Here is a 25,772-nt window from a genome sequence, read left to right as displayed (position 1 = left end):
CCTGAGCAAGCCCACCAAGCTAATAACAGACCTGATTCTTACTGCTTTATGAGTCTCTCATCTAAATTCTATTTGCAAGTGAGTGTCATATATGTCAACCGAAAACCTAAATAATAAAATTAAGCTGATTTCTTAGAAAACAAGGGAAGAATATAGTCAAATAGGGAACAATACCACGATAACAAGGAAGGCATGCTCATCGTGGATATGGAGTGTAATAGTGAGAAAGGGCCACCATCACTGGGCCCAGGAGAGATATGATATAACCCACGGTACAAATAAATTCATTGTAGAGTGAAATGCCTTATGATGGTATTTTACTATATTTCTCATTTGGATTATACCTTGCTGTCCTGTATGCCTACATTTAGACCACTGAAAGGACTCATTATAATTCAGCTAAATTAAAATATAAAGAAAATGCACACACTATAAACTATTTTCCAAGCTGCGTGTTTGCACTTAAAGGACTACTTCAGAAGAATACTTTAGTTAAAATGGCTGAAACATAAATTTGTTCTCACATCTATTCATTTTAATAATTATTTATAACATTGAAAATGCAACAGAAAATAGGAAATACTCTTACTGAACTATGATGGATTTTAAATGTGGCCATTATAATCAATAACAATCCAAAACCAGTCCCATAGAAACTTATTTCTAAAATTTAAATCAAAAATATATTTATTGGAAATTCAATTGTTGCAACCCTGAAGAAAATGGAGAGCAATAGTATGGCACTTAAACCAGGAGCTTTCTATATATGAATATTGTTTTCTAAACTCCTTTTAGTATTCCCCATAATGGTTAGAATAGTGTTGGTAATTAAATAGTACTTGATAAGATAATTTTCATTTAATAAGCATTCTCCCATCAAAAAGTAAACAGAGCAATAAAAAAGGTAAATTAAAATAGCTTAATGCCCAGCTTCCTCAGTATCATTACCAGGCAATGTGCCCAGAAATGCATAAAAAAGTTTTAAAATTGGAACAACCTAGTAATAATTTATTAAGCAACCATTGTTCACAAACATTGAGTGGGGCTCTTTGAGGAAGAGTATCTCCTCGTAGCACATGGGCACATAACTGACATCAAAAGCATATTGAAAAATTAAAGAATACAAACAAGGGAGGATATCTGTATTTCAGAAACTAATATTTTAATCAGGGGAGACAAAAACAGGATATAAGAAGTCCTTCAATAAACTGCAACTAGCTTGGACTTAGTGTGTATAATTACTGCAGCAATGTGAAAGTATTATTACAGCTGAAAAGGAGCCTGGACATGCTTCTTAAGTTAGGTGATACTTGAACTAGGACATGGAAGCAGAGGACAGCTTCGTAGAGCGAACATTGTAAAGGGGAAGGAAATCCTTGAATAAAAATAAAGTTGGGGTGGGCATTTGGCATATAGGGCAGCTGCTTGGCACAGTGGTTAAGTAACTGACCGTAACTGACCGGGACATTTGCATCTACATCAGAATGCCTGATTGAAGTCCTGGCTATGCTTCTAATTCAGTGTGTACTCGGGGAGGCGACAGATGATGGCTGAGGTATTTCAATCCACCCACATTGGAGAGGTGGATTGAATTCCAATCTCCTGGCTTCACTCTGTCCCAGCCCTGGGTATTCTGGGCATTTAGGAACAGAACAAGCAGATGGAAGATATTTCTCTCTCTCTCTCTCTCTCTCTCTCTCTCTCTCTCTCTCTCTCTCCTTCCAAATAAAATGAAAACAAATAAATAACTTTTTAAAATGAATATGATTGATTTGAGGAAATAGAATGCCTTGGTGGGATGGTGTGTAGAGATATGGCTAATGTCAGAAACAAACTGTGGTGGCCTTTCAATGAAAACCTAAAATTATACTCTGTGTAGTAGGGAGATCTCAAGGTTCTTCAGAAGGTTGTGGCACAGATCTGTTTTAGAGATATTATTCCAAAGGCAGTGTTCAGAACTTGGAGAAGGTAAAGGCTGAAGTGGAGAATTCGAGAGGTAGCATGGTGTTACACACAGAAGGTGAGGAAGTGCTGAGCCAAAGCACTGAGAACAGAATGAATTAACTCATTTTGGAAGATAACTTAGATGCCAAAACAACAGATTTTGAAGATTGGTTATAGGTGAGGTATGTGGAAAAGGGAAGAAATTTAACACAACAACAAAGATATATGTCTATTTTTAAAAATATTCCATAATGTTAGTATTATATGAGCAAAATAATGTTGAGAAATTCTCATGCAAATTTTGAAGAGGAGTACTTTCCATATAATTATATTTCATAACAAACTTGGGAAAAAAATAAAAAGGTATGTATGAAAGGGATGAGATAAGGCAAATTGAAAGCCAAATATCACAGGCAACTGCAAAAGTGGCAAATGATACAAGGAAAATGGTATTAATGTGAGTGACGTCTCAGTGATAGGAGTCAGGAAACCAGGAGAGTGATGAGCAGTATGAATGTGAGAAAGCATGGATGGGGTCAGTTGCCCCCTTGCAAGTACATGGAAAGTCCAAAAAGTAAGGCAGATGAAGAGAGATGGTCATCATAAAGACTTGACCTCCACGAGGAACTGACTTATAAATAATAGAAAAATATGATGCATTCTTGTTTTCTCTTGTCAAGAAATGAAAGAGATGGCTTATTTCTTAATAAAGTGACGATTTATCTGATTTTCCATACTCTTTTAGACATGGTATTCCTTCACTGATCACACATGCACTTTCGTCCTGGAAACCAGTTGGTAGACTGCCTTCCAAGTACGGTGCTATGTCAGGCTTTGGGTGTTAGAAGGCAGAGTTGAGGTAGGAGGAAAGGAGTATATTCCAATGCAGAAACCTGAAATTTTCAGTCCTGGAAGCCTGCTAGTCTCCAAGTAATTCATTAACTCTAAACTAAAGCTAAATGTATTTTAAGGCTTTATTCTATTTTTAATTGACAAATAAAAATTGTATATATTTGTAGGGCATAGTGTGATATTTCTGTACATGTGTAGGTTAGAATGAACAAGTCAAGCTAATTAGTATATCTATCACCTCAAATATTTATCATTTTTTTGCAGTGAAAATATTTGAAATCCTCTCTCATGGTTCTTTTTAAATATATGATACATTTCTATTAGCTAGAGCCCCCATGTTTTGCAATAAAACATCAGAACCTATTTCTCCTTACTGTGACTCTACACTTGTTGGCCACTGTTCTCCTTTTCTTTATTCACCCTCCCCCAATAGCATCTGGTAATCAACATTCTACTCTAATTCTACAAGCTTGACTATTTTAGACTCCACATGTAAGTGAGAGTACACTTACATGCATAAGTGTACCTTATACTGTGCCTGGCTTTTTTCACTTAATACAGTGACCTCTAGATTCATCCATGTTGTTTCAAATGATAGACTACAAACAGCAAAGAAATACATGAGAAAATTGCTCAACCTCTCTAGGCACCAGAGCTATGCAAAATAAAACCACAATGAGATATCACCTTACAAGTATTTTTGAGGATATAGAGAAAGGGGAACGCTTGCATACTGTTGGTGGGAACATTAGTTAGATAGTGATTTTAGAAAACACTATAGAGGCCCCTTAAAAGACTAATTACCACATGATTCAGCAATGCCAGTACTGAGTATATACTCAATAGAAGTGAAATCAGGATGCTGAAGAGATGTTTGCACTCCTATGTTCAATACAGCTCTATTCACAATATACAAGATATGGAAACAACGTAAATATCCATCAGCAGGTGAATGGATTTTAAAAAGGTGCTATGTAAAATAATGGAATACGATTTAGCCTTAAGAAACCAGAATCTAAGCTTCAAATCATGTAGCACCCCACTTAAAACAGCAATGGTAGACAATCACTTAGAGTGGAGTCAATGGATTTTGTAGTAGCTCAGGAAGTTTTCTATCAAGTGATTTTCTATCAAGTGATTGATTCCTGTCAATAACTTGGCCATTTTCATAAACGATTGAATGGTACAAAAAATATCACCTCTACTTCACCACGTTGAAGATGAGAAAGCTAATTACATTATCTGGGACTGAGGAGTGAGCACTTACCGGAGTAATCATGGGGGCAGATGCACACGTATCTTCCAATCTCGTTGAGGCACATGGCTTCATTCTTGCAGGGCCCCGAGGCACATTCATCCACTTCCAAGTCACAGTGCTTGCCTTGATATCCTGGCACACAGAAGCAGGAGTAGCCATCAACTCCATCCTGGCACATTGCCCCATTGTGGCACGGGCTCGAGGCACACTCATCTTCATCTGTTTCACAGAATCTTCCGGCATATCCAGCAGGGCAGATGCAGGTGGGTTGTACAGGGCCCTGGTGGCAAATACCTCCATTTTGGCAGGAGCTCACGCCACAGGAACCAGTGGAAGTTTCACAGGTTGTCCCGCTGTACCCTGGAGGACATCTGCAGAGGAAGCCTCTTCCTCCAGGGGTGGTGAGACAAGTGGCACTTCCTTGACAGGGATTGGAGGAGCAAGGATCTTTCACATCGTCACAGTCTTTGTCCAAACTGTCGGTTACATCTGAACAAGGGCAACTGTCTTGTGGAAAACTCTTGCAGGTAGAATTGTTTGGGCAAGAATTTGAGAGGCACCTGGTGACATTTTCATTGCAAAAGGAATCTACAAGGAAGTAAAAAAAAATTAAAATTAAATTTACAACAGTTGAGGATAAGATTAAGGAATTTCTTTCTTTCTGACTCTTGTGCCACTTCAAATACACGCATTAATGAAATGTCCAGTTGATTACAGTCTCATGATGAGCTTTAATTTCTCATTTATCAAAACTTCCCCTATAGTTGCTCACAACAAAAATGGTTGGGTTGAGATGATGATCTCTTCCATATCTCTTCCCAGGCACTGATCAAGCAATGGGACAAACTGAAGCAGCTGTTCGGCCTTCCTATACACACAGACCAGAAATTCACATTCTTTCATGGAAGGTTTTGTGGAATACCAGGAGATGAGCAATAAAACCATCTCTGAGTTCATCGTTAAATTGAAACTAACATTTACATGAATAGTACAACTTGGTTTGTGACTGCTTTATTGCAACCACCACTTTATGCTCAAAAAATAATAAAGAAAATGAAAGAATAAAAAACGCAATTCTGACTATTCACTGAACATGTTATGCTATGCACTAATTGTGCCTGGTATATCACAAATAGTATTTCTTATCTTCACGGCAACAGTTTGTAATTATGTACATTTTACTGTTAACATTTTAAATCCTGTGGCAAGGAAATCGATGTAGTAAAGTCTGGAAACTTTTTATGTGGTTTCATCTAATACATTATTTTCTTATATTTACTTCCTTTTAAGCAACTCCACTAAAGAAAATGACTCAACCGCCGGCGCCGTGGCTCAATAGGCTAATCCTCCACCTTGCGGCGCCGGCACACCGGGTTCTAGTCCCGGTTGGGGCGCCGGATTCTGTCCCGGTTGCCCCTCTTCCAGGCCAGCTCTCTGCTATGGCCAGGGAGTGCAGTGGAGGATGGCCCAGGTGCTTGGGCCCTGCACCCCATGGGAGACCAGGAAAAGCACCTGGCTCCTGGCTCCTGCCAGGATCAGCGCGGTGCGCCGGCTGCAGCGGCGGCCATTGGAGGGTGAACCAACGGCAAAAGGAAGACCTTTCTCTCTGTCTCTCTCTCTAACTGTCCACTCTGCCTGTCAAAAAAAAAAAAAAAAAAAAAAAAAAAAAAAAAAAAAAAAAAAAAAGAAAATGACTCAACCTTGTTTTAAGCCTGGTTAAAAAAAACCAAGTATTTTTGATATCTGTTATCAAAGACCAGAAACTGTTTACTTTCAGCTAGAAAGACAGCAGCAATACACCTACATTGCCCTACCTCAAGGGTACATAATATCTCTACCCTTGTATCATAATTAGCTGAGATCTTAATCGCTTTCCACTCCATTGATTCCATTACACTCCCATGAGAATGTCAGGGAACTAAGAACTGGAGCCATCATTTGCTGCTTCCCAGGGCATCCATGAGCAGGCAACTGGAATCAGAAGTGGAGTCAGGACTTGACCTATGCACTCTGATATGAATTGTGGCTGTTCCAAGTGGCACCTTAACTGCTGTGTCAAATGCCTGCTCCATTTTTTAAGTTTTCCCTTTGCTATGCAGAAGTTGTTGAGATTTATGAAGTATCTGTCCATTTTTGCTTTTGTGGTCTGTGTTTTTGGTGTCATATTCGAGAAACCATTGCCAAATCTAATGCCATGAAGATTTCACCCTTTGGCTTAAAATATTTTTAACATTATATTGAATTACAGTATACATACCAAGAAATGCATATATACCTATCTGTATGCTGCCTACAGGAAACACACCTCAGCAACAAAGATACACCCAAGCTGAAAGTCAAAGAATGGAAAAAGATCTTCCATGCAAACAGACATGAAAAATGAGCAGGAATAGCTATTATAATATCAGACAAAATAGACTTTAAAGCAAAATCTGTTAAGAGACAAAGAAAGGCATTATGTAATAATTAAATAATCAGTTCAACAGAAAGATGGGACTATAGTTAATGTATAAGCATCTAATGCTAGGGCATCCTGCTACTTAAACCAAATGTTACTGGATCTAAAGGGAGACATAGGCTCCAATACAATAATACTGAAGGATTTTAACATCCCACTTACATCAGTGGAAAGACGGACCAGACAAAATATCTAAAAAGAAACAACAGAGCTAATCTACATTACAGACCAAGTGGACCTGGTAGATATGTACAGACTGTTATATCCCATAGCTGCATAATATATGTTCTTTTCATCAGTGTGTGGAACATTGTCTAGGATAGACCATATGCTAGGCCATAAAACAAGTCTCAACAAATTAAACGAAAATGAAATTGTACCATGTAGCTTTTCTGACCACAGTGGCATGAAACTGGGAATTAACAACACAAGAAAACCTAGAAAATACACAAACATGTTCCTTAATGAGCAGGATAGAAGAAATCAAAGGGAAATCAGAAAATTTCCAGAAATGATTGAAGATGACAACACAACATATTAACTACTCCTTGGATATAGCAAAGGCAGTGTCAAGAGGAAATTTTTAGCAATTAGTTAGTATCTACATCAAGAAACTGGAAATTCATCAGGTAAATGATCTAACAATGAATCTCAAAATCTAGAAAAAAAATTGGAAGAAGGAAAAAATGAAAATTAGAAAAGAAATAAACAAAATTGAAATTAAAGATTTATTTACTTATTTGAAAGGCAGAGTTACAGAGAGGCAGAGGAAGGGAGAGACAGAGAGAGAAGTCCTCCATCCAATGGTTCACTCCCCAAATGGCCTCAAGGCCGGAACTGCACCAATCAAAAGCCGGGAGCCAGGAACTTCTTCCTGGTGTCACAAGCAGGTGCAGGCACCCAAGGACTTGGGCCTTCTTCTGCTGCTTTCCCAGGCCATAGTAGAGAGCTGGATTGGAAGTGGAGCAGCCAGGACCTGAACCAGCAACCATATGGGATGCCGGCACCACAGGTGGAAGATTAACCTACTGCACCATGGCGCTGGCCCCAAAACCGAAATTAAAAACATGCAAAAGATTAGTGAAAGGAAGAGCTGATGTTTTGAAAGAGTAAATAAAATTGATAAACCATTGGCCCCACTAACCAAAAATAATATCCCACAGCTTTTTTTCACTTATTTCCCTATTTGGAGGTATTTTACTTACGTTTCTGATCAGATGACTGTAGCTAAGACTTCCAATGCTCTGTAGAAGGAAGCAGTGAGAGTGGGCATCTTTGCCTTTTTTGTGATCCTAAAGTGCAATCTTTTAGTTTTAGTCAGATTTTCATTACTACAGCTAAAATGCCCAAGCAGAGCTTCTTTGGAAGTAAGAAGGTTTATTTTGGCTCTTATCTGAAGGTTACAAGTCCAAGATCTGGTGGCCCTCTATGTCTGGCAGCTGAAGCACGTGCTGTAGCAGACCTCCAACAAGGATGTCTCCAAGAAGAAAGCTGGACAGAGTCCCAGATAAAGGTAATAGAACACTAAACAGATCATTTTGAAAAGCAAAGCAAAACAAACTTCACCGCTAGTAATTCTAGGGAAAGCTGAAATTTAAACAATAAAGTAAGTGAAGTCAACATGTGTAATTGAAATGAATAAAAAGTAATGAGTAATGTGAAATCAATATATAATTGAAGAAACCAATACATTATAACAACTGTAACTATAAATAAAATATAGACCTACTATTGAGAGAAGTAGAATTCTGTGTGTGTGTGTGTATGTGTGTGTTTTAGAAGTGCAAGAGAGTTAAATCTAGTTTTACAATAGTAGGCTTCCCATAGTTTATGTCAACATTGAAATCTGAAAAAAGAAACCACTATTATTTTGAAAAACAAATAAAAAAAAACAGAAGAAATAGCAAGAAATTCTTAAGTAGTCAATTCTGGAGAATGCACATTGGGAGGAAGAAGCAGGAACTGGGGCAATAAAAGGAATATTTCAGAGGCAGGAGCCACCATGATGCTGCATCCCATTTCTGAGTGGCACTTCAAGTTCTGGCTGCTCCACCTTCAGTCCAGATGCACGTTAATATGCACCGGAAACAGTAGATGATGGCTCAAGTCCTTGAGTACTTATCATCCAAGTGGGAGACCCATACGGAGTTCCTGGCCCCTTTTGGCTTCAACCTGGTCCAGCCCCTACTGTCGTGGCCACTTGGGGAGTGATCCAGCAGAAGGAAGATCTCTATTTCCCTCCTTTTCAAGTGAATAAATCTTTAAAATGAGGGCTTATCTCTGCTTCCTTTACAATCCTTTGGGACTTTTAAAGCATTACAGAGGGGTCCACATGGTGGTGCAGCAAGTTACACTGCCATTTGCAAAGCCAGCATCCCATATCAGTGTGCAGATTCAAGACCCAGCTGTTCCACTTCCAGCCCCGCTCATGTGGCCCAGACCTAGCTGTTATGACCATTTTGGGGCGTGAACCAGTGGATGGAAGATCTCTTTCTCTCTGTAATTCTGCCTCCCAAAAGACAAAGCATTATAAAATGAATTTTCTAAAAATATATTTAAAGCAAAGTAGATAGATTTATGCTTTGGTCACACACCCTGCTTCTCATCAATTTGTCTCTGAGTGCAGTTTGAATGGTTTTTAGTACTAGTCCAGATCAGATCATCCATCAGCTGTATTCTCTTACTGTGTCTCCCCTAAGGTGACTGTTGTCCTTGCCACCATTTTCTACATAGGCTTGCAGGTGTGTCCACAGCTGAGACACCAACAGCTGCTCTAAGGAATGCAGCCCATGAAATGGATTTTAGTGACTGATGCAACAGTTGACTGTACATGACAACCAATAATCTGATGAAAAGAAATTTTTATTTTTCAAACATAAAAAGGAACTGTAATTTACCTTATTATTCAGCTAATTAATCAACGAGTATGGTAAAAGTACGCTATGCAAAGACTAATGATGATAGTGTTGCAAAGTATGGATTATGATTATTCTAATTTCTGTACCCATAGTTGAAAACATACACATCATATATTTAATTATATCTAGCAGATTGTCGGTACCAGATTGTCAGTACCTGAGTGAACAATCAAATAATATTCATAGTAACACCTTTAGAACAAGACTTACTAGAAGACATCAGAAACTTAATAGGGTTATTAAATTTATAATAGAAATTTAATTGCCAGGGAGAAGTCCATAGAGAATTTTGTTTCCAGTTTTCATAAGAGACTTTTATAAACAGGAAATTTTACTGGATGTGAATTGTAATTTTCAGATCTACATTGACTGCAAAATTGTTTCCTAGCAGTAAAGTGTGCCATCTGCTGGCTAATATAGGAAGTTCTACATTAGTGGGTTTTAGATGTAATTTTCTTGTCTTCTTCTCTCTCCCTTCCTTTTTTCTTTCTTTCCTTCCTACTTTCCTTCCTTCCTTCCTTCCATCCTTCCTTCTTTCCTTCCTTCTTTCCTTCCTTCTTTCCTTCCTTCCTTCTTTCCTTCCTTTCTTCTTTCCTTCCTGCCCTCCCTCCCTCCCTTTCTCTTTTCTTTGAAAGAGTAGCAGAATCCTCTAAGAAAAAGATTGAGAGGAATTCCAATTTAAAGACCCAGAAGGTAGACCTACTGGGGGTAAAGGACAGGGGGAGCTCTTTCAGCTGAGTGAGTCTCGCCTCCTGACTCCCGTGGAGAGGAACAAGGAGTCCTGGAGCTTAAGGATAGCAGTTTGTAAATGGCAGAAAATAAAATATGTATGCATTTAATTTATGTATTTTTACTTTACTTGAAAAGCAGACAGAGACAGACAGAAAATATTTCCTATTCTTTGACTTCTTCTCCAAAAACCTGCAACAGCCTAGGCTAGGTCAGACTGCAGCAAGGGTCCCAGTCTCAAGTCAAGTCTCCCATGTGGGTGGCAGGAACCCAACTACTTAAGCATTTCTGTATTTCCCAAGGTTTCCATTAGCCGGAAGCCAGACTCAAACTCAGGCACTCTGACATGGGCGTGGGCATCTTAAGTGGCATTTTGACTGTTTTGCAAAACACCTGCCCCAGAAAATAAAATATTTTAAGTAATGATCAAAGGTGATTATGTCAATGCTTGCTCTTAGGGATTTCTAGGGCTAAATTAATTAAGTGGGTTTTTGTTTATTTGTTTGTTCACTAAGAAGTAAAAATTAACTTGATTATTTATTTGCATGTGTATTTTTTAATAATTAAAATTCTTGAAAAAATGGTCTTATTGATAATTTAGCTTAATTATACTCTCAAATGTACTAATGCAGATGAATGAAACAGAGCAAGATTGTTGTAAATAGTATGCATTCCTCTTTCCTTGATTTTTTAAAAAGATTTATTTATTTATTTTTAAGGGAGAGATAGAGAATCTTCCATTCATTGGATCACATCCTGGCAGAAGCCAGGAGCCAAGAGTTTATTCTAGGTTTTCCATGTGGGTAGCAGGAGCCAAGTAGTTGGGCTATCTTTCACTGCTTTTCCCCAGGCGTATGAGCAGGGAGATGGAACAGAAGTGGAGCAGCCGGGACTGTAATGGGTGCCCATATGGGATGCCAGTATTGCAGGTGGTGGCTTTACCTGCTATGCCACAACACTCTCCCAGTAATTTTGTTTTTGGAACCAAAACAACAAGCTCAAATACACCCTTCCATTGACAGTCTATGAAGGCTCTAACACAATACATGACACATATCCCTTCCATAAAATCTGAGATCCACTTAAGTCTTGACTCATGACAGTTGGCTTATGACAGTTGTGACAAGGATTTGCCTGTTCAGAATCTGTTTTATCTTTTTTTAAAAAAAAATTATTTATTTGAGAGGTAGAGTTACAGACAGTGAGAGGGAGAGACAGAGAGAAAGGTCTTTCTTCCGTTGGTTCACTCCCCAAATGGCCACAACGGCCGGAGCTATGCCGATCCAAAGCTTGGAGCCAGGAGCCTCTTCCTGGTCTCCCATGTGGGTGCAGGGCCCAAGCACTTGGGCCATCCTCCATGGCTTTTCCAGGCCACTGCAGAGAGCTGGATGGGGAGAGGAGCAGCTGGAACTAGAACCTGCCGCCTATATGGGATGCCGGTGCTGCAGGCAGAGGATTAACCTACTGTGCCATGGCGCTGGCCCCCTGTTTTATCTTTATACTGTCTTTAACATCTATTTGTTCATAAACAATGCTCAATGGATACTTTGTATTCATTGTCAAATCCATGGTTCTTACCTTAAGGACACCCTTTTCTGGTAAAGTATGCCCATAAAAATGTACATATAGTGGCTGGTACCATGGTATAGCAGGTAAAGCCACCTCCTGCAATGTCAGCATCCCATATGGGCACCAGTTTGATTACCAGCTGCTCTGCTTCTAATCCAGCTCCCTGCTAATGTACCTGGGAAATCAGTGGAGGATGGCCCAAATGCTTGTGCTCCTGTACTCACGTGGAAGACCTGGAAGAATCTGTTGACTCCTGGCTTTGGTCTGGCCTAGCTCCAGCCATCGTGGTCGTATGGAGAGTGAACCAGCAGATGGGAAAATCTCTCTCCCTTTCTGTCTCTCCTCTCTGTGTAACTCTGCTTTTCAAATAAATAATTAAATATTTTTAAAAGATCTCTCTGTCTTTCCCTCTTTCTCTGTAACTCTAACAAATAAATAAGTCTTTAAAAAAGTCTCTCTTTCCTCTAAAAATTGTACATATAAATGTTTATGTGTCTGTATTGATCCTTCATTTTATTTTTTATTTAGATATCTTATTATGACTATGTTAAATCTTGTCTTAAGATTTACTAAACTAATTTTATAGCTCTCTAATCATCTCTGACTCTAGGTCTCTCTTACTGATAATAACTTCAAGAATCAAATTTATCCTGTGTCAGTAGGAGGTAAGGATGGAGGAGTGGGTGGAACTATTATGGCTGTTCCTATCTGGATAAAGTACCTCTTTTTACCTTGGGTCATGTTGAGCTATGCTGAGCAATTCCTGTGTCCTCCCAAGGAACACACATGGTAGGAGTCACAGTTAGGTGCATCACTCTGGGCCTTGGATTTTCTGTGTTTATTTTTCACTCAAACTACTGGGAGATGCGCTGGGACTAGAGGGAAGTCATGGCTAGGGGTAGAAAGAAAATATTTCAGCTGTGGTATGTGTGGCTTGGAGAAGGTTTTTCAATTTAGCAAGGCAAGGGGGGGCTTTTAACAAAGTGATTAAGCCATCTCTAGAGAGGCCCACATGCCATATTGGGGTGTCTGAGTTCAAATCTTGGCTCCACTCTCCATTCCAGCTTCCTGCTATTGCACACTTTGGGAGGCATGAAGCACTTAGGTCCCTGTCACCATGTGGGAGATCCAGATGTAGTCAGGTTTCTGACTTGGACTCAGCTGTTGTGGGCATCTGGTGAGTAAACCAGCAGATGGAATCTCCTCTCTCTCTCTCAGTGTGTGTGTGTGTGTGTGTGTGTGTGTGTGTGTTTCTGTCTCTCTTGGCCTTTCAAAAAATAAAAAAATAAAAATTTTAAATATGAAAAAGCATATTGCCTTCTATTTTAATCCTACCTTCACTATACATTCAGCCTAATTTTGCCAAAATAAAAGTGGGAAATAATAAAGGACTTGTGAACATAAAATTCGACATTCCCCCACACATCCAATGAATGGTCTCTGATATTTCTCTATGGAAAAATGTCATACAGAAGATTTAATAAATACTTACTAATGGAATGATGCTGAAGAGGAATAGAAGGTATAACCAATAGCTCTAGAAGTAGTCCAAGTGTTGGCCGGTGCCGCGGCTCAATAGGCTAATCCTCCACCTAGCGGCACCGGCACACCGGGTTCTAGTCCCGGTCAGGGCGGCGGATTCTGCCCCGGTTGCCCCCCTTCCAGGCCAGCTCTCTGCTATGTCCTGGGAGGGCAGTGGAGGATGGCCCAAGTGCTTGGGCCCTGCACCCCATGGGAGACCAGGAGAAGCACCTGGCTCCTGCCTTCGGATCAGCGCGGTGCACTGGCCGCAGCGCTCTGGCCACGGCGGCCGTTGGAGGGTGAACCAATGGCAAAAGGAAGACCTTTCTCTCTGTCTCTCTCTCACTGCCCACTCTGCCTTGTCAAAAAAAAAAAAAAAAAAGAAAGAAAGAAAGAAAGAAAGAAATAGTCCAAGTGTCCATGTCTAAGAAGTTAGTTTATAAAAACAAAGTGTTTTTCTTAATTGGCTCTAGGCTGATTTCTGTAGAAAGTAAAATTTCATTTCATTTCAGGGTTGGTACCAGAGGGCACATCTTTATTCTGGACAGAGCCATGATGGCTTTCACAGGGTCGGCAGTCAATAGACATTTGTTGAATAATGAATGAGCGAGCAAGAAAACCTGAACTCTCATTTAAGCCTTGCTGTGAAATTCTTGCTTTGGCCTCTTTTGATAAAATCACACAGAACAAATCATCAGTTAAATCACTTGCTTTGATGTACTGTAGGACAGAATCCACATGGAACAGTAAAAATAAGATGTAGAGGAGCTCTTTAAAGCCATTCCTTTCCTGTGCATTTCTAAGGCATCTAAAAAAATAGGTATTTGCTGTCTTATATACAGTTATTTCTGTACATGCGGTCCAAATACTTAGGCTAATTTAAAGCAATGGGAACAGCACAATTTTACGGTCCATCAGAAATTTAAATTTTAGCCCTGCTCTGTACTATTCTGTGGCTTTAGGAAAATCATTGCCAATGACCCTCAGTTCCTTCATTTTTAAAGGGAGATAATATGAAGGTATTGCAGAAAGTTCATGGAGAAATGGAATTTTAGGGGCTGGCGCTATGGCTCACAGCAGGTTAACGCCCTGGCCTGAAGCGCCGGCATCCCATATGGGCGCCGGTTCTAGTCCCGGTTGCTCCTCTTCCCACCAGCTCTCTGCTAGGGCCTAGGAAAGCAGTAGAAGATGGCCCAAGTCCTTGGGCCCCTGCACCCACGTTGGAGACCCAGAAGAAGCTCATGGCTCCTGGCTTCGGATTGGCGCAGCTCCGGCCATTGCGGCCATCTGCGGAGTGAACCAGCGGCTGGAAGACCTCTCTCTCTGTTTCTACCTCTCACTGTAACTCTGCCTGTCAGATAAATAAAATAAATCTTAAAAAAAAAAGAAATGGAATTTTAGAAATAGACTATTAGGAAGCAAACGTATTTTGGTGTAAAATGCTTTGAAAACTATTTAGTTTTTTCATGACATGCATTTGGCAAACCCTTTTATGAATGGATTTCAATGTTTTTTGCACCAGAATAACTTCATCTTTTAACTCCCTTTTCTACAACCTTCTTGAACGTCCCTCATATATGGCACAGTGGGAAAGAGCATGGGCTCCAGAGGTTGCATTTAAATCCTGACCCTACTGCTGACTATGTGAGCTTTATCAGAATAATACCTAGGTTCCTCAGTTTCCGTTTTTGTAATGACAACTATCCCATAGAGTTGTTGTGATGATTAAATTGATGTAGTAAAATGCCTAACAGTGCTTGGTACAAAGTGAGCATTTTCAGGCATTATTACTGTTGCTGCTGACTATCATTACGATTGCTAAGAACAAAAGAGATAATATACATAAATTTCCTTGTAAAAATCAGGCATAAACTCATTTTTTGCCAACTGTTATTTGCCTTTCTTTAGAATGCAGGGCCCAAAGAGCGTAGATCTTGTTACCTGTCTATTGACCAGCAGAATAATGCATACATGGTTGGTGCTTTGTAAGTGCATCCTTACCAAGTGCATGACTGAATAAATGCAAGGGAAATGAGACTGTACAAGGCTGGAAAGAGAGCTTTTCGGTTTTTGGAGTTTTAAGATGTACAAGATGTATAAGATGTACAAGTCCATCATCAGCAAAATCGTCAAATTCATACTTACCACAATTAACTCACATTAACTCACTCTCCACAACACGAATTCTTTATTCTAGTTCAGAAGATTGTTTATGGGCGAAGTTCATTGGTGTAACCTGTCCTCAATATCCTTATTCTAGTATTAATTTCTCATTACAAGGCCCATGGCCTTACCTAGAAATATTCTTATGAATATATCTTAAGAACTCTGTACCCATATATAATAGGAATTTTGCTAAGTGCTTTAACATACAATTTCTGATCTGCAATGTCTTCACATATGAAATCAAGGGCTGCTAGTCCAGATAATTCTTTGTCTCTCAGAGGTTCTCAAAGCCTCTGGGTGCTGTTTATGTAGCCTAACACCTAAGCACAGTGTCTGACCTGAATCTGGCCAGAGCTAGTATTTGAACCCAGGCACTCCAATATGGAAAATGGACATTATAACTGCTAAGCTAAATGCCTACTCTTATTGCCCATAATTTTGCATTCTTGTTGCAGCCACAGAACTTTTCATTATTAAGACATGATTTTTTATACTTATCTATATATTTTCTAAATTGTTGTTTCATATATATGAAGATTTGCCTTTACAGTTATCAAATAAATTATTTAAGTTTAGGACCTATTTCTTCAGAATGCCTGTGTCTATGATCTACATTTTCAATTTTGATCACACTTTTAATGCTACTTCCCAAACCACCAATAAATACATGCTAATTGTTGCCTTTACTGGTTAATTGGTTTTACCCCAGAGGAATTTGTTTTGTTCACTTCATGGTTCACTACACTTGAACAGAAAAGGAATGATTTATTTCTCTCAGGTCACTGCAAGTTGTAGAGCAAATTTTGGGAAAACCCAGGTTGCTGTGGTTACTGGAAAGCTTAGAAGACACTGTAAATATATTTCATTTTCTTCTTTATCAGATAAAGCCACATGGCACTGAGCACAACAGCTACAGCACCACTGTGCCTTTGGTCTGGATAAGATTTTGAAGAGTTTGTGAATGGCTCCTTGCCCAGCGTGCTCGGGCACACGCAGTTCTGAGCAAGACCTTGGTATACGCAGACAAGCCTCAGCTCATCTGCACAGCCACATGACACACATGGAAAATAAGTCTTGATCGCTTAGGGACCCATCTAGCAAACTCGACCCCAGAAGGCTAAGGCAAGTGCCTGTGTAAAGAATTCTGAGACTCCATCACTGAGCAGGAAACACTAAGGAAGTGAAAATATTGCAGTCCTGTTTGAAAACAGAGATGCACAGATGCTGATACCCTTCTTAGACTTGGAGGAGAATATCTCATATTAGAATTGGCAGCGTAACGGAATAGAAAAGAACACAAGTAAACGCTAGCTCTATCGTTACATTCCATACATTAGAGAAAATCAGCCTTTCTCAATTATGGCTCTGCCTTTACACTTAAAACGCTCGGGAGATTAATGGAGGAAAAGACAAGAATAAATTCAATCATACACTCTATTAATTTTAAGTCAATGAATTTAGTAAGTGAATTTATGACTTGTCTAGTAACACAAAGCATTTTATTTGAATAACTTAGTTTTTAAAATAAAGTCCATTTGTAATTATTGTGTATACCTCCAGTATCCAGCATACAGTTGCTAATCAATAATTCATTATTGTACTGAACCAGCAAGCTTAATTCCTGTCTCCCTAAGTGTAACTGACTGAACTTGAGCCTTCCATATTTCTGTCTCTTGAACAATTTCTTGCTCTTGTATCACAAGTCTCTTGCATATTGCCTTGCTCTTCACTGACAAGGGTTCTGGAATGATGCTTATGAATGAAATGGGAGCCTTTGTTTTCTTGTCATTTTTCACTATTAAATCTTAGAAAATTCAGAAAAATTCTAACTAACTTCTATCATAGTATCTAGTGAATTATAAGTTAAATAGGCATTGTGCCTAATTTGAAGCACACTGAATAACATAACAATGGATGAATATCTGTGCTCTATCAGTTAGGGCAAAAAAGACACTCACCTCCAGGAATGCTCAAGAGGTACAATAATAGCATGTGCACAGTTTTTCTAAAGCAAGAGCCTTGGGTGATCCATGAGAGTTAATAGAATTTATAATGTGGACTATTCAAGTAGGTCCCTCATGTTTGATGAGTCCTGTGAAAGATAAAGCTTTAAGACTATTTCAACTTCATGTGCAGAAGCGGGAGTGAGGATGCTATCAGCTATTTCCAGAAATGAAAGAGCTAAGACCCTATCCACAAAAGCTGAATAGTCACAGAATAATTAACTGCTTAATCTTTACAAAAATAAAAGCAATATTTTCAAGACTTTTATAAAATAAGTCGACTAATATTTACCCTCCAAGAGGATACTAATCCTGTGGTACAAAAGGGGTTAAGAGACCCTTGTGGAATCTATTTACTTCAGGTCTATTTCTAAGCACCCTATCATGTTGTTATAGAAACCACTTGCGGCTGAAAAATCCCCCATCATGATTATTGCTATGGTAACCACCAAAAGCTTAGGTGCTGGGTTGTTTTATTTAATCCATTTGCCATAATCTCCTCCTCCCCAAGAAAGTTGCGCTTTTAAATGCTTCTATGTTGCTGGAAACACTGTGGGGTTGACAGGGGAGTAACTAATTTGAGAGGGAAGGAAAAGGAAAGAAAGGAATGAAGGAATGAAGGAGAGGAGGAGGGAAGAGGGAGGGAGGGTAAAAAAGGGAAGGAAAGAAGGAGGAAGGGTAAAAGAGGGAAGGAAGGAAAGGGGGAGGAAGGGTAGGAAGAAAAGGGGAGAAGGAAGGAGGGAGGGAGGGAACATATGCTGCAAGAAATAAATACATCTATGCTATTTTGTTTATACTTTTCAGAGAATATAAACTAATAGATAACCTAACCAATTCTTAAATTGGTGATCAAATCTCTATTTGTTCAAAATCAAACTGGGTATTTTAAAAATTATAAGTAAAAATATTCTCATAATATTAAAGTCATCGTTAGACATTTCAGAGAATTTCCCAATAATATACCTTTGTATAAATTAGGTTAAATACATAAAATAATTTTGTATTGATGATTTATTAACATTATTAGATTGTAATATAGCATCATATTTGAAAAGTCATATTTTGATATCATAATTTCATTCATGTCTTCAAAAGCATTCAATTAATTAAAAATTCTAATATGGCATTAAATTTGAAATTATTTTTTGTGAAAATGACCAACTGCTTATAAATTAAATATGATTTGCATTTCAAAATATTCGTTTCCTCAGACTTCTTCATCTCTTTGTATTGATTTGCCTTGTGTGTTAATAACTAGAAAATTTGTTAACTGGATTATATGCTTTTTAAATTCTTATATTCTAACAGACTCATATGTAAATCTAATTTTGAAATAGTTTGAAACCAGAGTTTTTTGACCCAGAGTTCATGTGATAAAAAAAATGACACAATGAATTTGATGACAATGATAACCTGAAACTCCTCCTACCTCAAAGAATATCAGATGTATCAGTTTCCTTCTTTTTTAAAAAAAAAATTCTATTTTTCATCTACTTGAAAGGCAGTGACAAAGACAGAAAGAGAGAAACAAGAAGAGAAAAATGAGAGATCTTCTCAGTTCATTCCCTAAATGGCCAAAAAAGCCAGGGTTGGGCCAGGTCAGAGGACCAGGAGCCGGGAACTCCATCAAAGTCTCCTTTAATGATGCCAAGGGCCAAAGCTCCCTCTCAGAATGAATTAGCAGGAAGTTTGATCTGATACAGAGCAGCCAGAACTCAAATTGGCACTCCAATATGGGATGCAGGTATAAAAAGCAGTATTTAATCTGCTGTGCCACAATGCCCACCCCCAGGTTTCTTCCTTAGATAAAAAATGATAGCAAGGATTCATTGAGTAGAACAATGCTGTGAATCAATAGCTAATATTCAAACACATGAAATCAGGATAACAATATAATCTGCTGTTTGCCTCAGCTCACTACCAAGATCATCCTTTTAGAGTGTCTGGTATAGGAACTGTCGCTCCCCGTCTTCGTGGAGGAACAACACAGGACCCTGTGCTGTTCTTTTGTCTGCTCGGCCTTTCCCGGGTTTGCTGCTGGTTCCTCCCAGGTTGGCTACTGTCCCTTCCACCTCTGTGGAAGGGCGGTTCCCCCTGGCCACTTTCCCCACTTCCGCAGGGGAGCGGCACACCGCCGGCCGGCTCTCTCGGGGGCTGCACAGGTGTTCCCCTTAGATGTTCCCCTTAGATGTTCCTGGTGCATGCCGTCTCTCTCCTCCTTTATAGTCCTCCTCCGCCAATCCCAACTAGGCTGCCTACACGCCGAGTACGCCGCTCTCCTCCAATCAGGAGCAGGTCCCACAGTCTATTGGTTGAACTGGAGGCAGCTGTGTAGAAGCTGTTTTCTTCTCTCCCAGCGCCATATTGTGGGAGAGCAGATGCATAGAATAAGTCTTAATTCCAGTAACTTAGTCCAGTCCGGGTTGCTCCCCACAGGAACAATTATCACTTTCTAAACATTTTATTTGAATATAAATGACTTAGATTATTAAAATAAGTGTTTGTCATTTCCAGGATACTCAGTGTACACCCAAAACAAAAATAAAAGTGCATCTAATTAATTACTCAAATCAGATCAAGATACTTTGAAAAACTGAATAACTGAACTCACAGCACTTGAAGGATATTTTTAGTTAAAAACATTCAGAAAAACCTAAGCAGGCATTCAGATACGGAAGTTGATGCAAATGCTTCTTTGTTTCATTTTATTGTCTGAATTAGTCATAAAGACTAATTCCACTCATAGGGGGTCTAAATGAGTAGAAAAGCTAAATGTTGCTTCTGATACTTTTTTCCACATGTGTGCATTTTTGTAACCCTCAGCAATTTTTCTTCTTTCCATATGTTTATTTTGGTTTTTTAAATGCATAGTTTTAGAACTGAGAAAAATTCTCTGAAATTGTGTCTTTGGATGAATTGTGTTGACATCCTACTTATATACAAATTCCAGGCTTTTTCCAAAACAGTTATGATAAAATAATCAGCAGTGTGTATTTCTACAACAGTGCTGAACGTAAGAATACATAAAATATTCAACATATTGTGATTGAAAACTAGTTTGGTTCTTTTGATTGGCTAAGTAGGTGCCAAATACTTTTGTGTGATTATTCAAGCCAACATAAATGATCATACTGTGATCACTGATACTGCACACACTTTTCTTATCTATTCTCAAATTTCCTGTTTCTTTACTCCAAACACATCATTTAACCAATTTACTTTTTCTGTTAAGTTCCTAGCAAGTGTTCAATAATTTTAAAAGACAGCTGCCTTTCATAAAGGTCTATTTTTGGCCAAGGCAGAGTAGCTGGTATGGGACTTGCCCTTCTTATGTAGACAACCAAGTCAAGATGGGATTATGTAAGGTTAAATAATTTCAGGCATTGAACATAGAGAAAAAGTATTGGTCTTTTAAAATAATTAAAACACACAAAATACAACTATGATTTCCTGGGATTTCTTCATGGAGTGAGTTATTTATTTATTTTTTGACAGGCAGAGTTGGAGAGTGAGAGAGAGAGACAAGAGATAAAGGTCTTCCTTCTGCTGGTTCACCCCCACAAATGGCCGCTACATCTGAAGCCAGGAACCAGGTGCTTCTCCTGGTCTCCCATGTGGGTGCAGGGCCCAAGCACTTGGGCCACAACAGAGAGCTTAACTGGAAGAGGAGCAACCAGGACAGAACCGGCGCCACAATCGGGACTAGAACCCGGGGTGCTGGTGCCGCAGGTGGAGGATTAGCCTACTGAGCAGCGGTGCCGCCTCTTCACGGAGTTATTAAGCTGTGGGTGGAGAAAAGGCTCCTCTGCTTCTGATCCAGGTTCCTGCTGACACAGAGATTCTGGGAGGCAGCAATATTTCAGGTACTTGGATCTCTGACACCCAGGTGTGAGACCCAGACTGAGTTCTGGGTTCTGAATTCTTGGCTTCAGTCTGGTTCAGGTCTGGCTGTTGTGGACACTTGGAGAGTGAATCAGTGGATAAAAGATCTCTCTGGTGCCGGCGCTGTGGAATAGTGGGTAGAGCCACCGTCTGCAGTGCCAGCATCCCATATGGGCGCCGGCTCTTGTAAAGGCCGCTTCACTTCCCATCCAGCTCTCTGCTATGGTGTGGGAAAGCAATGGAAGATAGCCGAAGTTCTTGGGCTTCTGCACCCACCTGTGAGACCCAGAGGAAGCTCCTCGCTCTGGACTGGCACGGCTCCAGGCATTGGGGCCAACTGGGGAGTGAACCAGAGGATGGAAGATTTCTCTCTCTCTGCTTTTCCTTCTCTCTCTGTGTAACTCTAACTTTCAAATACATAAATAAATCTTTTTTTAAAAAAAGATCTCTCTGTGTCTCTATCTTTAATATCTTTCAAATAAACTGAGAGAGTATGAGACAGAGAAAAATAAATGTTCAGATAACCAAAGCTGAAGGAATAAGTCAGTAACCAGCATATCCAATTGCTCAGGCTAAAGGGAAATGACATCAGAAGAAAATTATTATGGTTATCCTTTTCTTCTGCATTTTTATTTGCACGGAAAGTTCATAGACAAAATTAATCATAAAAACAATTATGTGTGGGAGGTAGAGATGGACTAGAAGCAAGTGTGTGGGAAAATTTTGGAGTCATGGAACTATTCTATTATCTTCATTGTAGTGTTGCTTATATGAAGGTTTGTATTTGTGAAAACTCATTGAATTACAAACTTACTATCTATGTATTTCATTGTAAGTGGATTTTAACTCACTAAAAATTTGAAAAATTCTATATGTCTGTATAGAGATCAAGGAATATATGATTCATGTAAACATATTTTTAATTTATGCTTTTTCCACTTAACATTCAAAACTGAGTTTAAAAAAATATTTTCTTTTATGAATTGCTAAATTTTCTCAATTTAAGCCAGAGTCAACAAATAGCTTCTAGAGTTTATAAAAGAAATGGTGTCAAAATCAATGGGCATTTTCTTAACATTGTGCTTAATACTTCAGAGTTAGATTAAGTCTCATCTAAAGGATTTTTTCATTCAATATTTATACTTTTGGTTTTTTATACAAGCATTTTTCTAGTATTTTAATGTCAAAGTGAATATAAGGTGCATTGCTTTCTTTTTAAATTTTAATTTTGTTGTCTAGTATTCAATATAGAAAAACAATGCATGCATGAAGTATGTGAATAATAATGTTTATCAATTAAAGAAATTGTCCTTACCTTCAAACTAGATATAATCAGTTTAAAAAATAAATCATTATTTTATTAGGAATGTAATATAATTGGAATGCAATCATTCGTACTTTCTGTAATAGGCAGAATTATTGTCCAAAAATCTAACACACTTGCAAAAAGCATCTTACTTACTCTGAGTTAAGAATGGGGATACAAAAGAAAAATATATGGCTTTACTGCATTAACAGATCCTGTGTTGAGAAGGAAAAAGAAATACAGGTAAGTAAGACAGAGTGGGAGGTCATGGAGATATTTACTCGATGCTAGGGAACCAAAGGCAAGAAACACTAAGTTCTGAGCAATCGAAGGAATTCATATCCATCTTCTTGAAGACCTGATGGAGGACTTTTTGCAAATCATCAAGGAATTTTTTTTAAATCAGATCTAAAACTCTGGATTACCTCTTTACAGGATTAGAGTAGTGAGTTGTAGAAGTTGACTTCATTTTTGTCCCTGAATTTTTGTGTAAATACATCTACTTTAATATACATATAAGTACATACTAAATATATTATAAATAAAAGTATATAGGTATATATGGAGGTACTTTAAAAAGTTGATGGAGAATGGGGGCTGGAATTGTGGCACAGCAGGTTAACCACACCCTGTGATGTTGGCATCTCATATGGGTGCCAGTTCAGGATCTGATTGCTCCACTTCCAATCCAGCTCCCTGCTACTGTCCCTAGGAAAGCAGTAAAAGATGGTCCAGTGCTTGGGCCCCTGCCACCCATGTGGGAGATCTGGATGGAATTCCAGGCTCATGGCTTTGGCCTGGCCCAGCCCTAGTCGTTATGCCCATTGGGGAGTGAACCAGCTATGGAAGATCTCTCCATCTCTGTCTCTCTCACTCTCTGTACCTCTGACTTTCAAACAAATAAATAAATCTTTTTTTAAAAAAAATGTTGACATTACAAGGCTAGAGCAGGAACCAGCTATGATGGCCTTGAAAGCAAGATCAGAATTTTCATATTTAAAGTATTGCCCCTGGGTTCAAGCCATCTGCTGGGGGCAGTTTCGGGGACTTTCCTATGCCCTGAACCCACAGAGCTTTTAGGTCTGATAACACTGTGCTGATAAAGTCCCTGGAGGATTCTCAGGAATTCCACACCCAAGGAGCCCTCCACCCAGCAATTGCTCAGAAGCAGGGAGAGAGTAGAAATGGAGGACCTATACTCATGTCCTTAAAAACTCCAGTCTGAACACAGACTATAATCTCTTCATTAAACTTGGCTAGCATGCCTACTAACTTCCTCAAATTGTCTCAAAATGTATGAATTCCAGTGCTATTCTTAAGGAGGGAGGAAAGCAATGGAAGAAACAAAAGACAGGCATGCAGAAACCACTAAAGAGAAGCACCTTGCTAGTCCACTATCCACTAGGAACTTATATGTGTCACAAAAACACTCTAGGACATTCACACATCATGTCTGGAAGTGCATAGAACTCTAATGAAAGAACCATGAAACTTGAATAATGCTGGAAATAGAACAATCTCACCTGTTTATCTCTGTGTAATTGTGAGCACCATTGAATATATAAAATACATATACATATATATATATACACATATCTGTACACCCACAATTATGTTTTGAATGCTTGTATGTTTTAGCTTTATACAGTTATGCAAATATTTATTGTGAAATGCTAAATATATAAGGAATTATTTTTCTTAGTAATCACTGTCATCAGAATAGTTCACATTCGCTGAGGCCCTGTTTTATCAGGTGTGCTAAAATTTAATCCTCACAGTATAATTAAGGGATGAATTTTACTATGCTCCTTATTTTACAAAAAATATGCCATAGCACAGTGATAATTACATTAAAGATGACATTGGCAATAATAGATAATATTTATTGAGTCCACATGGCTTTCCAGTACATTTTTAAAAACCTCATAGAGATGAGCTCATTTCATCTTTGCAATGACCTCATGATGTAGAAGTTAATGTTATTCCCAATTTAAAGATGAGAAAGAGAACAGAGAGTTTAAGTAATTTGCTCAAGATCATGTAGTTGGTAAGGAGGAAGGGCCAGGTAGAGAGGATTCAGAAAGTTCCCATTTCATGCAATTAAGATGGACCAGCAGCCAATAAAATCTCTAGATCCCCTTCCCACTGAACCACATTTCCTCAAGTTCTGTTAGATTAACAAGCAACTGTCATCTATAAGTGTAAGCCATCCACCCACCAGTAGTAGTTCATGGAAATGTTTGCTCCTTGTTTTTAAATCTTAATATAATTTAAAGAGGCCAGAATAATGACATAGTAGGTAAAGCTGCCGCCTGCAATGTCAGCATTCTAGATTTTGTTGGTTCATTTCCTGGCTGCTCTACTTCCAATCCACTCGCACAAATGGCCTGGAAAAAACAGCAGAAGACGGCCCTAGTGCTTGGGCCCCTGCACACATATGAGAGACCTGGAAGAAGCTCCTGGCTCCTGGCTTCAGTCTGCCCCAGCCCTAGCCATTGCTGCCATCTGGAGAATGAACCAGAAGAAGGAAGATCACTCTCTCTCTGTCTCTCCCTCTTGCTCTGTAACTCTGAGTTTCTTTATATATCTATATATAAATATATAAATGTATAAAATACATTTCTTTATTTTAAAATCATATATTAATATATTTTATATGTTATATAATATATATAAATCTTTATATACATCATGAGATTATTGCAAAGATGAAATGAGCTCACCACTATGAGGTTTTCAAAAATGTACTGGAAAGCCATGTGGACTCAATAAATATTATCTATTTATTTGAAAGGCACAGTTATAGACATAGAGAGAGAGAGAGACAGAGATTGAGAGAAAGAGATCTTCCATCCACTAGTTCACTCCCCAAATGGCCACAATGGCCAGAGCTGGGCCAATCCGGACCTAGGAGCCAGGAGCTTCTTCTGGGTCCCTAACATGGGGTTCAGGAGACCAAGCACAGAGGCCACCTTCCCTGCTTTCCCAGGTGCATTAGTGGGGAGCTGGAACTTGAACTGGTGCCCATATGGGATGCTGGCATTGCAGGCTGCAGCTTTACCTGCTATGTCACAGCACGGGCGCCTGTGACTCTGACAAAATGTAACAAATAAATCTTTTAAAAATTTTAAACAAAAGGAAAAAATCTATTTATTGCACATCCACT

At 38.9% G+C, this 25,772-nt stretch overlaps 1 protein-coding gene across 1 annotated transcript in view; it reads right to left on the bottom strand.

Moving 5' to 3' along the window:
* The window catches only part of CRB1 (crumbs cell polarity complex component 1), a 214,567-nt gene that overhangs the window by 143,843 nt on the left and 44,952 nt on the right, over positions 1–25,772 (bottom strand). Inside the window, exon 2 of the mRNA XM_089311962.1 lies at positions 4,064–4,642. Coding sequence (XP_089168088.1) covers positions 4,064–4,642 — 579 coding nt within the window. The remainder of the gene's footprint in view (positions 1–4,063; positions 4,643–25,772) is intronic.

Source organism: Oryctolagus cuniculus, chromosome 13 (assembly GCF_051225735.1).
Source record: "Oryctolagus cuniculus isolate XC-2025 breed Fujian yellow rabbit chromosome 13, ASM5122573v1, whole genome shotgun sequence".
NCBI lineage: Eukaryota > Metazoa > Chordata > Mammalia > Lagomorpha > Leporidae > Oryctolagus > Oryctolagus cuniculus.
The sequence above is the reverse complement of the archived record's forward strand: the minus strand, read 5'-3'. Positions and strand labels throughout refer to the sequence as shown.